Source organism: Natrix helvetica, assembly GCF_964273705.1.
Source record: "Natrix helvetica genome assembly, chromosome: 2".
Lineage (NCBI taxonomy): Eukaryota > Metazoa > Chordata > Lepidosauria > Squamata > Natricidae > Natrix > Natrix helvetica.
Genome location: NC_138552.1, coordinates 249332891 through 249350124, shown reverse-complemented (window position 1 = coordinate 249350124; position 17234 = coordinate 249332891). Strand labels below are relative to the sequence as shown.

Here is a 17234-nt window from a genome sequence, read left to right as displayed (position 1 = left end):
AGACTATAGAACTCAACCTCAGATCCTATTTCAAAGATCATCTATTATAAGTAGTTTTTATATGTTATGGCTATTATTATTTTTTTAAAGATAAAGTTATCACAATATTTTTTCCCACAGAAACAAAATAAAATGTATTGTGCTTTGTAGACACAATCAACAGAAAAAAGAAAGAAAGCACAAATAGTAAATCCTCATTATAGGCAACTTCGAATATTTCAAAGCAAACTATTTTTTCATGTAGGAATTCATAGCCTTAGTCTTGTGAACAACTCCACAAAAACTTTTAAACAAATTATTGACCAATAACATACATAGAACTGGCAATTATCCACTAATAGATACTAATGAAATAATATAACTTGTCCTGAGCTTTAAGGTGTCATTTTGTTAGCAAAGGACCTATGAATTTTAGGGTAAAGAAACCCTCACTGTTACAGCAGTTTATAAAAGGAAGGATTACCTACATATTTTATTTACTTCCTACCTCAATGACAAAGCTGTAATAAGTATAAATGTTGGTCATGTTGTCTAGGGCTGTTGAGTGTTGTCGTTCAGCACATGGGGTGACATTATTTCCATATCACTCTTACACTAGAAGAGTTCCATTGGGTTTAAGTGTTGCTACTTATGAAACTTACCTCATGAAGCTTGATAGTCACCCATTCCTTAATCTTAGCTGCTTTTTCTTCTATAATTTTAGCTTCTTGTATTCTGATTTCCTTCTGAAACAGGAAGATGGGCTTTTGTGTAATTTGCATTCTTGACCATAACAATGCACTTTATTCACTTAAAAAAGAAGGCTCAACCTTTTACAGGATAAGGACTGCACTCAGGCTTTAATTTATTAGTGATTATGTTGCATCTTTTTGCAAGTAAATGGTCTACAGTAAAAGTGATAAAATAACCATAAAATTAATATCAATCATGCAAAGTTAAAACCGTAAGTAGTATTAATAAAACGAGTAAAAATACTGCAGTAAAACTCTTGTTACTAATGGATTGATCTTCATTAAAAGGCCTCTTGAAAAGTACAGTTTTCATTATTTTAAATACCGTATTTTTCGGAGTATAAGACACACCTTTCTCCCTCAGAAAAGAGGCTGAAAATCTGGATGTGTCTTATACACTGAATACAGTGGGAATTTGCCTCCCGAAACCCCATCCCCTTCACCAAAATGGCCGTGCGTAGCTTTAGGAGGCTTCCAGAGTGCTCCTGGGGGCTGGGGAGGGCAGAAATGAGCCAAAAAAGGTAGTTTTTTGCTCAATTTTGCCCCCGCAGCCTCCAAGAGCACTCTATAAGCCTCCTAAAGGCTATTCATGTGCTTTTTTTAAATAAAAGAAACGGGCCTGTTTTTGAGAAAAATGGACCGTTTTGGGGAGGTCTGCAGAGTGCAAAAACTTTTTTTTTAAAATTTGCCTCTTACTCTGAAAAATATGGTAGTTTGCTGAATTATAAAATTATGGATTGTCCATTTGAAGAATCTTCATATTTTTCCAGGCAAATGGCTGTATGGTGTATATAAACAATTTATACATCTTACCAAGATTTGCTATGATATTAATAGATACCTTTACAGAATCTGTTTTTCCTCTCAACAAGAATTTTGCAGCACAAAAATCTAGGGGTATTACTTTTTTGTAGGCCCTTCTTTCACTCTTTATCTCTTATACATACTAATAAACATATTGCCATCTGGGCAAGAAAAATGCTATTTTCCCAACCTGCTCTACAAGCTGTTGTTCCAGATTCTGGATAGCATCATCTTTCTCTTGAACCAGAATCTCCAGATCTTGGCATCTCTTATATAAGCGTGTTTCTGACTCACTTGTTTGGACATTAGCAGCTTTCAGTTTCTCCTCCATAATCTGCACCTAGAAATTAAAGCACAGCTGTGTACACAAAGTCTGTAAAACTCTAAAATTAAATGCATAATTCAGAATGTTGTAATGTTTTATTCTTCTGAGATTAGTTAAAGCATATATACATTCCTCAGCCAGTCCTAATCCTAGTTTACTGAAATCTCTAACAATCTGCTATTTTGCTCATATATTTTATATGAATCTGTTATTCCCAGCAGAACAATTGTTCAACCCTATAATTCAAACAACCAGATTTAATGACAAACAAACTGCAGTAAAGACAGTGGCTTGGGTCCAGGGAGTTCTATTTATACAAGGAAACGTCAAAAAAAAATCCCCATTATCTGTCCATTCTGCTGCTTTTGAGTTTGTTATCCATTATTTCAAGGATCACTTAAACTTCAAGAGCTGTTTTGGGCAAGACGCTGTACTACAAGAGTAGAAAAAAGTCAGGAAACCCCCACAGACAAAATGATTTCATACTTAATTTATTTTAAATGCAATACAATATGTAAACACAATAGAATATAATAAATTACAAAACTCTGTAAGTCATACTAATGTCTAATGCAGAATGCTTTTTCTTTTGCATATTTACCCAGGCATTATTAAGTGAGATGTTGTTTTAAAGTGATGACACAAGAAATCTTAAGAAAAAAACTCACCTATTGCATTTTTTACTTGATAAGTCTTAATTGTTTTAGGTTCATGCAAAATTTACAACAGTTCATTTAGTGATCGTTCGAAGTTACAACGGCACTAAAAAAAGTAACATGACCATTTTTCACACTTAAGATCATTGCAGCATTCCCATGGTCATATGATCAAAATTCAGATGCTTGGCAACTGATTCATATTTATGACGATTTAAGTGTGCTGGGGTCATGTGATCCCTATTGCAAACCTTTGACAAGCAATATCAATGGGGAAGCCAGATTCACCTAACAACTATGTTACTAACTTAACAACTGAAATGATTCACTTAATAACTATTGCAAGGAAGGTAAAAAAAAAGGGTGCAAACTCACTTAACAACTGTCTCACTTAGCAACAGAAATTTTGGGCTCACCTCTGGTCATAAATTGAGGACTACCTGTGTAATATAAACTGTTTTTGAAGTATTATATCTTACTTTGAATTCTCATAGCAGTGCTAAAAGCAGGACAGAGAAAAATCAAAATATTTACCCGAGTCTCATTGAACCTATACAACATCTTTCCTGCCACTTGTACACCCTTCCTGAGTCCTGCTATGCTTGTGCTACACTACTCCAGTCACTCATGCACATTTGTGCATCCACGTCTACCTGGAAGCACTCACTCCAAGCCCCGCCATGTTCACACTATGCCTCTTCTGCCATCTGGCAGCAGCTACCCCATGCTCATGCCGCACATACCTGCCACTACACACGCAACAGGATATGCTTGTACCACATCTCCTTCATCACTTGCGCATCTCCCCAAGTCACTCAGACAACCTTGGGCACCCTCCCCCATTCAGCAATAGTCATCTCAAGCCCCACCACACTCGAGCGGTGCATCTCTTGGCTTTCTCTTCTACCTAGAAGTATCCACTTATCTGTCTGACAGTGTGCTTGTGAGCTGCCTGGGTCTCCTGTTGGCTTCCCTAATGGTTTTGATTGTTAAGACATTCCAAGACGTTGTGAAAAGGAGCTCGTTTAATGACCTTTGTTAAATTATAGGTACTGCAGCAGAGGTGGTATTCTGCCGGTTTGGGCAAACCGGTAGTGGCGGCGGCAGCGGGAGGCTCCGCCCACCCACCCAGATGTCATCACAGACGCTCTGTGCTTGCTCAGAAGTGCCGCCTATGCGCTCCTGGTGCTGAACGGGTCATGAAGATTAGAGCCTTTCATGACTGGACTGCAAGGATTGCTGTCACTAAGCTATGTGGTCATGTGATTTCATGTTTTATAACCACATTGCTTAGCGATGGTAATTCTGGAACCAATTGCTATCATAATTCAAAGACTACCTGAGTTGTGCACAAACAGCACAAGACGCAACCTTAATCTGTAATAAATTCTACTACAATTTAAAACATAGCGAAAGAAGAATGGGACGGCAGAGAATGAGGTGGCTGGATGGAGTCACTGAAGCAGTTGGTGTGAGTGTAAATGGACTCCGAGGGATAGTAGAGGACAGGAAGGCATGGAGGAATGTTGTCCATGGGGTTGCGATAGGGTTGGACACGACTTCGCGACTAACAATACCACATTGGAAAATATGATTTGAATGAATGCTGTACTGATTTTTTTTTAAATGTTCAGCAATCTTTTATTGTTGCCATCTTGGAGAATTATGAAATTGCATTAATCATTCACCCATTGATGAAAGCAAAGGTGTTCTTACATCTATTTGGCACCTTAAGGCTATTCTCAAAATTAAATCAATAATTAACAAAAGCAGACAATAAATTAAGAATGACCAATCAGAAATAACTATTATTAGAAGTTTATAGCCAATCTGAGAAAAACCTGTGTTTTTTCTATAACAAATCAGGCAAAATCAAATATTTTATAGTTGTGTTAAACCTTATGTAAGAAGATATGGTACACGTCCATGTAGAGTTATCAACCAAAGGTACCGTATTTATCGGCGTATAACATGCACTTTCCCCCCCGAAAAATAGGGGGCAAATTATGTATGCGTGTTATACGCCGATATACGCCAGGCGATATACGCCAGGCACACAGAAAAGGATTGCGGAGCGCTACGCCCCAAAAGCAGCTGCTTTTCTGTGCGCCTGGCGTTTAAAACATCCGGCTATCTATCTAAACGCCAGGCACACAGAAAAGGATCGCGGAGCGCTTCGCCCCAACAGCAGCCGTTTAGATAGATAGCCGGATGTTTTAAACGCCAGGCGCACAGAAAAGCAGCTGCTGTTGGGGCGAAGCGCTCCACGATCCTTTTCTGTGCGCCTGACGTTTAGATAGATAGCCGGATGTTTTAAATGCCAGGCGCACAGAAAAGCAGCTGCTGTTGGGGCGAAGCGCTCCGCGATCCTTTTCTGTGCGCCTGGCGTTTAGATAGATAGCCGGATGTTTTAAACGCCAGGCGCACAGAAAAGGATTGCGGAGCGCTTCGCCCCAAAAGCAGCTGCTTTTCTGTGCGCCTGGCGTTTAAAACATCCGGCTATCTATCTAAATGCCAGGCGCACAGAAAAGGATCGCGGAGCGCTATTCAGCGGGGTGTGGGCGAGAGGAGGAGAGAATGGATGAGCTGTCTCTCCTCTCCCCGACACCCGACTAAAACGCTTTCTTTCGCCTGCGGAACAGCTCGGGCGGGCGAAAGGAAGCGCTTTAGACAGCGGGGGTGTGGGTGAGAGGAGGAGAGAATGGATGAGCCGTCTCTCCTCTCCCCGGACTCCCGACTAAAAGTTAATAAAAAAAGGAAGGAGGGAAGGATGGAACTGGAAGGGAGGCAGGGAAGGAGGGAGGGAGAAAGGAAGGATAAGAGGATAGGGAAAGAGGAAAGAAGGCAGGCAGGCAGAAGGGAGGGAGGTGCAAGGAAGGAAGGAAGCATAGATAAGCAGGAGGGAAAGAAGGCAGGCAGGCAGGAGGAAAGAGGAAGTAGGGAACTGGAAGGGAGGCAGGAAGGAAGGGAAGGAGGAAGGGAGGGTGGAAGATAGTAGCAGTGAAAGCAGCAGTGTTCATAGTTGCTTTTACTGTCCTTTTACATTATTTACCTTATAAGTGGTAATAATATTAATAAAAAAAAGTTCTGAGCTACCCTTACTTTGCTTCAAAGTTCTTTATTTGAAATTTAAATTTTTTTCCTGAAATTTCCCTCTTAAAATGAAGGTGCGTGTTATACGCCTGTGCGTGTTATACGCCGATAAATACGGTAATTACGATCATAATTGAGCCTAAATTTATAGATGTAATTCATGGCGGTTGTTAAGTGGGTCATCATGTGACCAATCTGATTTTACTACATTTTTTCTTTTACAACAATGGTCATTAAATGAAACCACTGTCTGTAATGTGCTTTCTTATTCAATCTGCTTTTGGATTATGGATTTCCTGTCTGGCCACTTTCAGAGAGTCAGATTAGGTAATCATATTTCTGCAGCCCTTATTCTTAACACTGGTGCACCCCAGGGTTGCAGTGTTGAGCCCCTTACTCTATACTCTTTATGTGCATGACTGCATTTCCACACACGCTAATAATACCAGTGAGGTGCAGTCAGGTGAGGCACAGCCTCACCGCTCTCATCATGAAAAGAAAAAAAAATGTAAAAGGAAAAAGCTGAGCTAGTTGCTGCCTCACCGTGGATGACTCTGCTTAACTGTTAAAAAAAAGCCTCTAAAAAGCGCCCTCTACTATGAGGCAGGAGAACTGCATGCCTCATCTAGTCTGACTTTAGGCATTTTATGATCACTCGAGCAGAGTTAAGCAAGGGTTAAAAGCCTAAAAATTCCTGATGTAGTTGAGGCAGCAGTTCTCCTGCCTCATAGTAGAGGGTGATTTTTTAGAGGCTTTTTTTAATAGTTAAGCAGAGTCATCCATGGAAGCCAGGCAAAGAGCCATGCTGTAGCACACACTCTTTCCCCCAGCCTCTTTCTTTTGGAAGGCTCGGATCGGCTCCCCTCCGGCTTCTCTGCCTTTCCTCTCACCCCAGCCTGCCAGCAGGTGAGGGGGTGGGCTTTATTGCATTCCAGGCATTTCCCACCCAGACAGTAGGCTGCATTTGCAATGGTGGAGGTGTTTGGGGAAGGCAGCAGGGGAATGGGGGGGATGGTAAGAGGAGCAGCTTTCAGGCCACTGGAAAAAATATCCAATCGAACTTTTATGTGTGTGTGTGTGTGTGTTTGTTTGAGAGTGAGTGAGAGAGGGAAGGGGTAGGAGAGATAGTCTAATCCAACTTGTGTGTGTGTGTTTGAGAGAGGGGGAGGAAGGGAGAGAGGGAGGAAGGAGGGGAATGGAGAAGAAAAAGAAAATGAAAAAAGGAAACTTATTTCACAAAGGAGAAAAACAATGCTGTCATTTTAAATCGGAACTGAGCATGCCTGGCTGTGGAATTCTGGGAGTTGAAGTCCACAAGTCTAAAAATATTTGAAACCCACCACTGTGTCAGTGCCTCACCAGCCATAAACCTCACCGCACGTCACTGAGTAATACTATTATTAAATTTGCAGATGATACAACAGTGGTGGGACTAATATCTAGGGGGGATGAGTCTGCCTATTGAGATGAGATGGAATGGTTGCTTTCGTGGTGTGGAGACAATAATTTGGTCCTTAACAGCAATAAGACCAAGGAGCTTATAGTGGACTACAGAAGGAATAGATCAGACATCCAGCCCTTGCTTATCAATGGAGACCAAGTGGAGCAAGTGGCTAGTTTTAAGTTTCTGGGTATTATCATAAAAGAGGACCTGACCTGGGGCACTCACACTGCAGCACTGGTCAAAAGGCCCAACAGAGATTATACTACCTGAGACTTCTCGGGAAACAACAACTGAATGAAAAACTGCTGGTGACCTTCTAGCGCTGCACCATAGAGTATTTTAACTGCATCTGTGTATGGTTTGCCAATTGCACAGTAGCAGATAGGACAGCACTCCAGAGGGTCAACGTCATTGCCCAGAAGATAATTGGTTGTCCTTCTCCCCTCTTGGAATAGTTTTATAGCTCCCACTGCCTTAAGAAAGTTCAAAACATTCTTAAAGATCAATTTCATCCTTTTTTTGAACTCTTACCATCTGGCAGGCGGTAAAGGATAATAATAACAAGGACAAATAGGCTGAAAAAAAAGCTTGTATCCCAGGGCAATAACCATATTGAATTCTATGGTATAGTGCAATATCGGATATTCAATTTCAATTATATAGAAAGTAAAGGATGTATGTTTGTGTTTTTATTTTTATAGTTATAATGTACACTGAAGACAACATTTAACTTCGTTGTACCATGTGAAATGACAATAAAGTACAGAAAAGTAAAGTAAGTTTTTTTTGCTAGAAACCAAAGTAAACACCTGTTTCTGACAAAAAAAGTAAATCACAGCAATATAGTTCCTGTAAATGTGGATGTTTGCCAAGCACCCAAAATGTAATCACATGACCAATAGGGTCAGCCATTGACATTTTGAAACAGGATAATAAGTACCGTGTTTTTTGGAGTATAAAACGCATCTTTTTCCATCAAAAAAAGAGGTGAAAATCTGGGTGCGTCTTATACACTGAATATAGCATTTTTTGCCTCCTGAAACCCTATCCCCTTCACCAAAATTGCTGTGCATAGCGTTTAGGAGGCTTTCAGAGTGCTCCTGGGGGCTGGGGAGGGCATAAATGGGCAAAAAACAGGCCATTTTTTGCTCAAGTTTGCGCCCCCCCCAGCTCCCAGGAGCACTTTATAAGCCTCCTAAAGGCTATGCATGCCCCCTTTTTTTGACAAAAACCGGTCCTGTTTTTGCGAAAAACTGAAAACTTTTTGCTCGTCTTTACACCCACCCACCCAACCCGGAGCATTCTAAAAGGTTCCTAAAGGCTATTCATGCCCTTTTTTGGGGAGATTTGCAGAGTGCAAAAACTTTTTTTTTTTAATTTGTCTCTTCAAAATCTTGGTGCGTCTTTATACTCCAGTGCATCTTATACTCCGAAAAATATGGTACCTTTTTGGAATAAATTGTAACTTGGAATTGCTGCTAAGTGATCAGTTATACATCAAGGATTACGTGTATGGCCATACAAATATTATGAACCTGAGACATCAAAATAGTTTATTGTTAATATTATTTTTTTAAATGCCTGTGAAACTTTCCTGAAAAAGCAGTTTCTGATACTTTCTAAGTTACATCTATCTAAAGCACCCTATACTTTATACATACAGCTTCAGAACTTTGCTACTACATACAGTATCTCCTTATTACAATCATACCTGCTGAAAAGCCTTTTCTGCTTGATGATCTGCATCAATAACTTGTTTTTCAAGTTGCTGCATCTATATAAAGATATAAAAATATGAGATGCAATCTTTTGTGACAGTTCTCAGTGAAAGTATTACTGTAATAATCATGAATAGGTTTTGTATGGAGTTGAAGGTGTCCAAGGGGTTAAAGTACACTTCCTAAATAATTCTTAAAACAATATTATATAAAGTATTTATTGCCAACATTTATAGGTAGATGAACGTATACATCAAGGACCACACTAGGTCACTCAGAGTGTAGAATCCATCTAATTTTCACTGCTAAGGGAAGGCTCCTGTTAGGGAACAAGCATAATTTTTAGGAAAGTCCCCCTTTCTGTTCTGTTTATGGAAGCTTTTTAGTGGATTAGACAATTAGTTGAATTCCTTTCAAAAAAGGCTGAGAGAGCTAAGCAACATACGGCACTAAAACTGTCTGTTTAATTTAATAGTGGATGGAGAGAGGGAGAATTCCAGCAGAATTACATTGCGAAAACTTTGTCACAGTTCTGCTAAAGATCACTCCTTTGTGTTCCTCAAAGCTTTAGGAAAAATAGTGCTGTTGACAATGGAGGTTCTTAATAGCATTTGTGCAAAGAGATAACGTTTGAGGACATCGGTACTTACTGCACCTAATATTTACATCCTAAAATGCTTCCATTTGTTTTGTTCTTAGCTCAGATTTTAACAAATTTCTTTATTTGGAATCTGGAAGTCGCAGGAGGTCAATGGCACATTTCTGGTATACACGGAGCGTGCATAAGACTACTGGCATACATAGAGTTTTGCTATTATGTTTCCAATAATAATCTACAATTACTTGAAATGCATCAAGGGATTATGGGTACAATTCAGTCCTGGTGCTGATCAGTTAAGTTTCATATGGCTTGGCTCCTGGTTATGTAAGGGACGATCTTCTCTGGATAGAACTGGAGCATATTCTATAAGCTGAGAGGAAAGCCTTACATCCCTTCCTTTTGAGATGGAAGAGGCTTAGGTGCCACAGAAAGCCTTTTCGGCCTCATCACTTTGGAACACCTTGCTTGGCCCAAAATCCAGATGACCCACACACTGTCCTATCTTCAGGATGACACTAAAGAGTTTTCTTTTGATAGGCACTCAGAGTTTAGTGCTTTAGCGATAGTTTTTTATCGTTATCTAATCATAATCACATCATTAGCCATTTTTAGATTTTGGGATTATTGTAATTGTGTGATTTCACAATTAAATCAAATATACTTAATCAAATTGCAGTTTGATTAAGTGTAAACCTCCTAGAGTCAGGTAATTCAGGTAGCCTAAAAATATTGCAAAAATAAATAAATTTAAGAAACTGTATCCTAAATCTTAAAGGAAAGCATTTTAGGTTCATCCCAAAACACCCAGACATTGGAGTCTCCAAATATTTGCTATAGCTTACAATTTATTTGGAGAGTCTGCTGGCCTATCTCAGGGCCTTAAAACAAGGTTGTGTCACTGAGGTTGGCATGGCCCATTCAACGGCTGTGCAGATTTTGTTTGTCATTTGTTTAGTTTTTATTTTAGCTGCTGATTACATTTGTATTTGTAGAGGGTAAAGGAAGATGACCTTGACAGAGCTATGCTGGCTATGTTGCTTAGGCGTCCATGAGATAACATTTCAAAGTAGCTCAGAGAAGAACTGAACGATAAGGAGGAAGAGAAGGAGGTACAGTACAACCAGACTTGCAAGATTCTTTTACAGCCAATCTCAATAAAAACACTTTTAACCTTCCTGTGCAGCTGAGTTTCTGGTCTGGTCTACAACCGAGGCTGAGAGTAATATTGTTATTGTTATATGTTCTTGTATTTTAAACCACTGTAAACTGCCCACAGTCATTGAATTTGGCAGCCATACAATATAAATGGAAATCAATAAATCAATAAATCTCAGAGAATCTGGAGATCATATGTTCCTCCTCCTTACATTAGATTTCCCATGGACACTCTGCATGATTCAGTTTTCCCATCCAAGTTTTCAATGTAATCCCAAATTCTGTTATAGAAAAAAATTCACTCCAGTGCCTGCACTTCTGTGAGAATGAGTCATGCAGTTAAGCTGCACATTTAGAATTTAAGGTGGAGAAAAGAAAAATGCCCAAAGCAGGATCCAGCTAAAACATTGAACAAGCTACATAGTCAGATAATAGTCCTCAACTGGTTAATCAAAGAAACCTGGGATTAAAGAGTGATTGTGTCAAGTAAATATGTTAAGTAGTTTTGCAGGAGCTCAAAGTATGCTTTGCTTAAGTCAGCTTTCTGGCAGCCTGCATAAAACTTTTTGTGTACACTAGAAATATACTTGAATACACTCAGATCTGCGTATGCCTACTGCTGTAAAAATAATAATACGTACAAAGTGTTCAAACTGTGTCCCTCCCAAAAACTCTGACAAAGGTTTTATTATGGATAGTTGCGCTGTCATAGGAACTGACAAATGGGTCCGAACAGGCAGACTTAAAAATTCTTAAGGCTTCTGAGAAGGAGACTTTGAAATAGTCTGCTGATTCTATTAAAGTAGCTTAATGCCAACAGGTGGATGAAAGTATTTCAATCTCAAATCCATTTGTGTTCTTTATGCTTAATGCCTCTTCAGCTAATGGATCAAATAAAATCATTGCTGAGTATTATTCTTTAAGTCATGTAATTAACTTCCTAAGCAGAGTTATAAACAGTATCAAGATTTCCAGTTCTGGCCCACCCACCTGATAAATATAATTATTCTCTGTTTGTGTGCTCTGGCTTTACTTTGAACAAAGGAAAACAATAAATATATACTGGTAGACTGCTAAATAATAACTGCTTTTAATAACCAGAGACAGGTATTAAAAATGTACCTCCCTAAATGGAATTATTTATGTATCAGTTAGATCAGAAATACCTGATTTTGAATGGTAATTCCAATGTAGAAAGCTGTATGTTTTTATTAAGTCTTTCTTGACCATCTTTTTCTCCTCATCCTCCTGTGCAAATACCACACGTTATGATTCAGGCTTCTTTTTATTAGTCTGTTTCTAATAATTTCCCAATTTACATTTTCATCTTTAATCTTCTCTTGATTTATGTTCTTGCTTTGTTTTTCACCAAACCAGCCACATAATCATCTTCCATTTTAAACAAGATAAACTCTTATTCCTATTATTCTCCACATTCTTTTATGTCTATGTTTTTTCAACTGGAGAGAACATGGACATTTACAATCTAAAATCACTTCAAAACAAGACAAGAAAATAAATTAGATTGTGATCAGCTAACAGTTAAATGGCCAATTCACAAAGGTGGCAGACTATATGTGTCACATAAAATTCTACAACATTAAATGTGATGAAGTCATTTTTGTCTGACAGCAGTACAGAAACATAAAATTGCTCAGATTGATCTGAAAGCAAACAGGAAAGGTGTGATGCATTTGTAATATACATCTAGAAGAGGTATATCAGAGAAAACCACAAGCAACTGTTTTTGTTTCCTAATCAACATGTATATAAAATTATTTTAAATCTGCCCTATAGGTGTGCTGAAGGAAGCACATTATATCTCATTTTGTAAACACTCTGTGTTTTAGAAAATAGAAGAGATGAAAGATCATTTCCAAGTGTGCTTGGAGGCTTATAAACTGTTCTTTGGTTTCCTGATGATGGGTTATGTTTTCATTTGCTGCCTTAGGGCCACTATAGGCTGCTTAAAATCAGAAAGTTTTGGGTAGCACGAAAAAACCATGCAAAAAATGGGAGGCTGCGCCTGTCATGCGTGCATGCTCCCTGGGGGGGGGGTGTCACGCATTGCATTATGGGTGCAGCATGCCCGCACACGACCCTCCTGCGCTCCCCCCGCTTATGGCACGCGAGCCAAAAAAGGTTCACCATCACTGCACTAGGCTCTCCATGGCCTTCCCCACTCTGAGATACCTCATACATTTAACGAACTGCGCATTAATTAGCAAATGCATGGACGAAAGTAGGGAGTGATCATGTTTAAGTTACATGATTCACTTCCTACAAATCCTTGGATTATGAAAGTAATTGGCAGGCTCCATTACATTTGTAACTTGAGGATCTTTTCTATTTCTATTTCACACTATGCCACGCCTGTTACAATAGTTATAATATAATAATCTACTGGGGTTCCGTGAAAACAAATCAAACACTGAGAGGTTATCCTCTTTATTGCCCACTGCACTAAATCAATTATCAGTATTATATGTGAATTGCGCCAATGAGGTATTAGAGGTATTTTTATATAGGGCTATGCTATGATTCAGAAATATTTGGAAAATGTGCTTCAGAGCATGTGGGATTGCAAATGTAGCATCTGTCTGCAAGGTGTCTGCATCTTGTCCAAGGATTACATGTTTTGCTCTCTGCACCTGCTATGGAATCCTGGGAAAAGACAAAGCTGCTTTAAAGAGTTCCAGACAGGAGCTATATTCATGCTTCCATATGCTCCAAAACACCTTTTTGTAATCAATCTGAAGCACTGCACAGCTTTATTTTGTATATTTTTCCTTGACTGGAAAGCAGTAGAATATTATAAAATCAGCCAAAATGTTCTTGGGCAAGGAAATATTTTTTTATATTTCTCTATTATGCTGTATAACACAGGTGTCAAACTTGCCGCATCACATTGCCGTCACGTGATGTATCACAACATTTTCACCTTCGCTGACCTGGGGTGCGAGTTACGCATCTGGCCCGTAAGCTGCCAGTTGGACACTCCTAATCTATAACACTTCTTGCCAATTTGTTTTCCCAAGCTTTGCAATAATGTCCCTAATCACAATATAAAAATTACAATAGAAAATACCAAGCATATGACTATTATCAATCATTTATGACCCCAAAGAATTGAACTGATAAACTTCCCTGCCTAACTGATTGATGGAAATCCATACAAATCAAGGGCAGTCAAGTGGGCAGTAATTTACAAATCTTGCAGAGGACTTAAGCTTGACTAAAATTTGTAGAAATGTCCAATAGCATATTTTTATAATGTGGTCTTAAATTGGTTTAAAGACTTATGAAATAAAATTTTATTTAGAGACAGGCAGGATGTGACGTACGTGTTGTGCACAGACTTGATCGTTAGCAGCTAAAGTAGCAGAATATAAGTGGGTTCAGCTATTTATGTTTATGGACAATGCATGTACAGTATTAAACACGCAAAACAGATTTCCAAAAAGCAGAGGAAAATATGCCAAAGTTCAACTATTCCAGCACACCCGCTAATTATTAAGCAAACATTTTTCTCTAAATTTAGACCTAAGTTCTTTCCTATAGTTAGCAATATAGTATAAACATGTCCATTCTCTCACTTGTCTTCCAACCCCTGCCTTACAATAGATGCCTTTCTTCTGCCATTTTGAGTCTTCTCCTTTAAAAGACAGAAATATCATTTTAACCCATCACTTTTCCAGTTTTCATATGGTGAATAAGTGATATTGTTCTCCTTCAATGCCAAATTGTTCTCAATGAAAAAAGATAATCTGATGCTAACTAAAATAAACTACAGGAAAATATGGAGAGTAAGTTTGAGGGAGAAGGAATGCTGAGATGCTGTCTTTTTGATTGCATCCATATTTGTTATTTAGCTCGTAAGTCATCAAAGTAAATGTTATTCTAAAACAATTAAGCAAAATTATACAAAAATCAACTGAGAAATAAACTTAACATATCCAACCCAGCTGATACACATTAATATCACTGGCAGTTTAAAAACAAAGTCCATGAAAGTCACATATGCAAGCTATTTTCATCCCTGAATACTGTTATTAAAAGAATTATTTCTAAAGGCCATTCCTTTCTGCTTTCTAATTTATCTTAATTCATACAAGCATTATACAATGCAAAACAAAAGAATCATATAATCTTTAGCTTTACAAAATTCATTCCATTCCAATATACTAACAGAAATTATGGCTTCTTCTTTAGGTTTATAATAACCCAGCTATTAGGGTATGGCCAGTAATATATGGGTAGGTTCATTTAGTGGCTATAATTTTGACTGGCAACTTGGTAATTAAGCAAAGTGATTGCTAAGTGAAATTGTGACTGTGCTTTTTAAATCTTACTTCAACTTTCCTTTGCTTTACATACATAAATGCAAGGATTGGTTGTAGATTTACTTTTTCATCTCCATTGTAACTACAGGGAACAGGAAAGTCACTAAGTGAGAGCTACCTGCATATTGGGTAGGTGTCAGAGACTATACAATTACACCTTTCCGATTTAAAACTAAAAGCATTGCTAGAGATTATTCTCTTCCTATACATATATTCTACTATTAATCCTCTTTGGGGAACATCTAAAACTTAACTTAACTTAACTTTATTGGATTTCTAGACCGCCCCTCTCTCAAAAGAGACTCGGGGCGGTGTACAGTCATATTAAAATAGTTAAACAGTAAATATACATGTTATAAGTATACAGTAAATAAATTAAACATAGAACTGGAGGAGGTAGTAGAAATTCCCTGTACATTTTAGTTAAGTTAGATTAAGAATTTATAAAAATTTAAAAAGTTAAGAACATTAACCTTAAAAACTATCCCAAATAAAATATCCGCCAGGAGGTAAGAGTAGAACTATAAGTGGGCCAGGCCGGCTAGTCGGAACAGGTGAGTCTTAAGTTTTTGTCGGAAGGAGCGGAAGTCGGTAGTAGTTCTAATATCGGGGGGGGGGAGGTCATTCCAGAGGGTTGGGCCCATCACAGAGAAGGCTCTACCCCTAGGCGCCGCCCGTTGGCATTGCTTGGTGGACGGCACCTGGAGGAGTCCCTCCCTGTGTGAGCGAACTGGTCGCAGGGATGTATGTGGTAGAATGCGATCCCGCAGGTAACTAGGCCCTGTGCCATGGAGCGCTTTAAAGATGGTAATCAACACCTTGAAACGCACCCGAAAAACCACAGGCAGCCAGTGCAGCTCGCGCAGGAAAGGTGTTAATCCTATTCAACTTTGTATATAACTTTTTATTAAGGATTTTGATAAAAATTGTAAATAACTAACACAAACCATTTTTTTTAAGAAAGAATAAAAAGTGCAGGAAAAAATAAAAAGAGATAAAGAATATTTTATAAAATAGACATGACTTCCAATCTTCATTACAAGAAGTATAACAATTAAACTGGCAAATTTACTGGCTGTAAGGTTACAAAGAGATATCTCTTCAATTCATATCCCATCCATTATTATAAGAAAATCCATAAAACAATAACTTTTCAATTCTGGTGTCAGCAAAAATTCTGTAAAAAGCTGCCAGAACTTTGAAAATAAGTGTCTTATTTTAACCTTGATCAAATGAAGCAATTTTATATTTCTTCTTAATATACTTCTAACAGATTTTTAGTTTAGGTCATTCAAATACTATCATAGTATTTGATTTCTTTTTAATTTTTCCTTATCCAATTGCTCAGAATTTTTCAAGGGCTCAACAAACCTTTTGTAGCTCCAATGTGATTTTTTTCCAGGTCATTCTCTTGGTTTTCCATTTGCATTTCCCTTTAAATTTTTAACATTTCAGCCAGTTTCTTTTGTATATCCAATAAAAGTCATTTTCCAACTCATTCTCTTGGTCTGTCATTTGTACTTCTACTTTTGGTACTTTCTCTTGTCAGACAAAATTTGCACAACATCTGTCATTCTCTCATTGACAGACTCAGGCATTATAGTTGATATTGTAGCTACAATATTTCTTGCTTCATTCTCCAAAGATATAATTTAATATTTCCAATGTTAGAACATTTTGTGTTATTTTGTAAACCCCAGCTAACAGCCCCTCCCCCAAGTTGGCCTTGTATTTTTTTTCCTTCTACTTAGAATCTAGTTCCCTCATGTTTCTAAAATCATAAAGTTGCTTATATTTGTTAAAAGCCAAGATAGAAAACTAAGTCTGTTCTCCATGAGAAGCAATTTATGTATAATTACTTCAAAAAATCTTAGAATAAATGTTAATACTCCAAGTTTAACTGGATCCTTAATCCATTTGTAATTTCCTTAGATCTAAATCTTATTTAGCTTTTTGCCATACTTGAATTTACAATTTCTGTAACTTTTTAAGTTTGTAACTACTTTTTCTTTTGTTCACAGCTGAAGCTAAACTCCCCTGGTGACTTTTCAAACTTGTCCTTTTGAAGGCCTTTGCTAACTTTAAAATAGTTAATAGTTAATTTCTGAAAGTGAGGTTTGCAAACCTACTGTCCTTTGAAAGGCTCTATTGTGGTTATAAGGAATGGTTAATTCCTTCCAGGGATGGGCTTCAAAAATTTCAGCAATGGGTTCTCTGCCCAGTTGCTGGTGGGCATCGCCATGGTGGGTGTGACCTAGTCGGCCTCCTGCACCATGGCGGGGGTGGGCATTTTCGTATTCCCAGGGTCCGGAGGCTTTCTTCGAGCCTCTGGAAGGGTAAACACTGCCTCGCCTGGGCTTCAAA

General features: G+C 38.2%; 1 protein-coding gene across 4 annotated transcripts in view; it reads right to left on the bottom strand.

Annotated features, from left to right (window-relative positions):
- The window catches only part of PLEKHH2 (pleckstrin homology, MyTH4 and FERM domain containing H2), a 61693-nt gene that overhangs the window by 36305 nt on the left and 8154 nt on the right, over nt 1-17234 (bottom strand). For 3 of the 4 annotated variants that reach the window (XM_081944703.1, XM_081944701.1, XM_081944702.1), the window contains 3 exons: nt 8765-8827; nt 1726-1875; nt 642-725 (listed from right to left, as the gene is read on the bottom strand). In XM_081944703.1, coding sequence (XP_081800829.1) covers nt 642-725; nt 1726-1875; nt 8765-8827 — 297 coding nt within the window. The remainder of the gene's footprint in view (nt 1-641; nt 726-1725; nt 1876-8764; nt 8828-17234) is intronic. The other variant, XM_081944704.1, reaches the window with a different exon arrangement.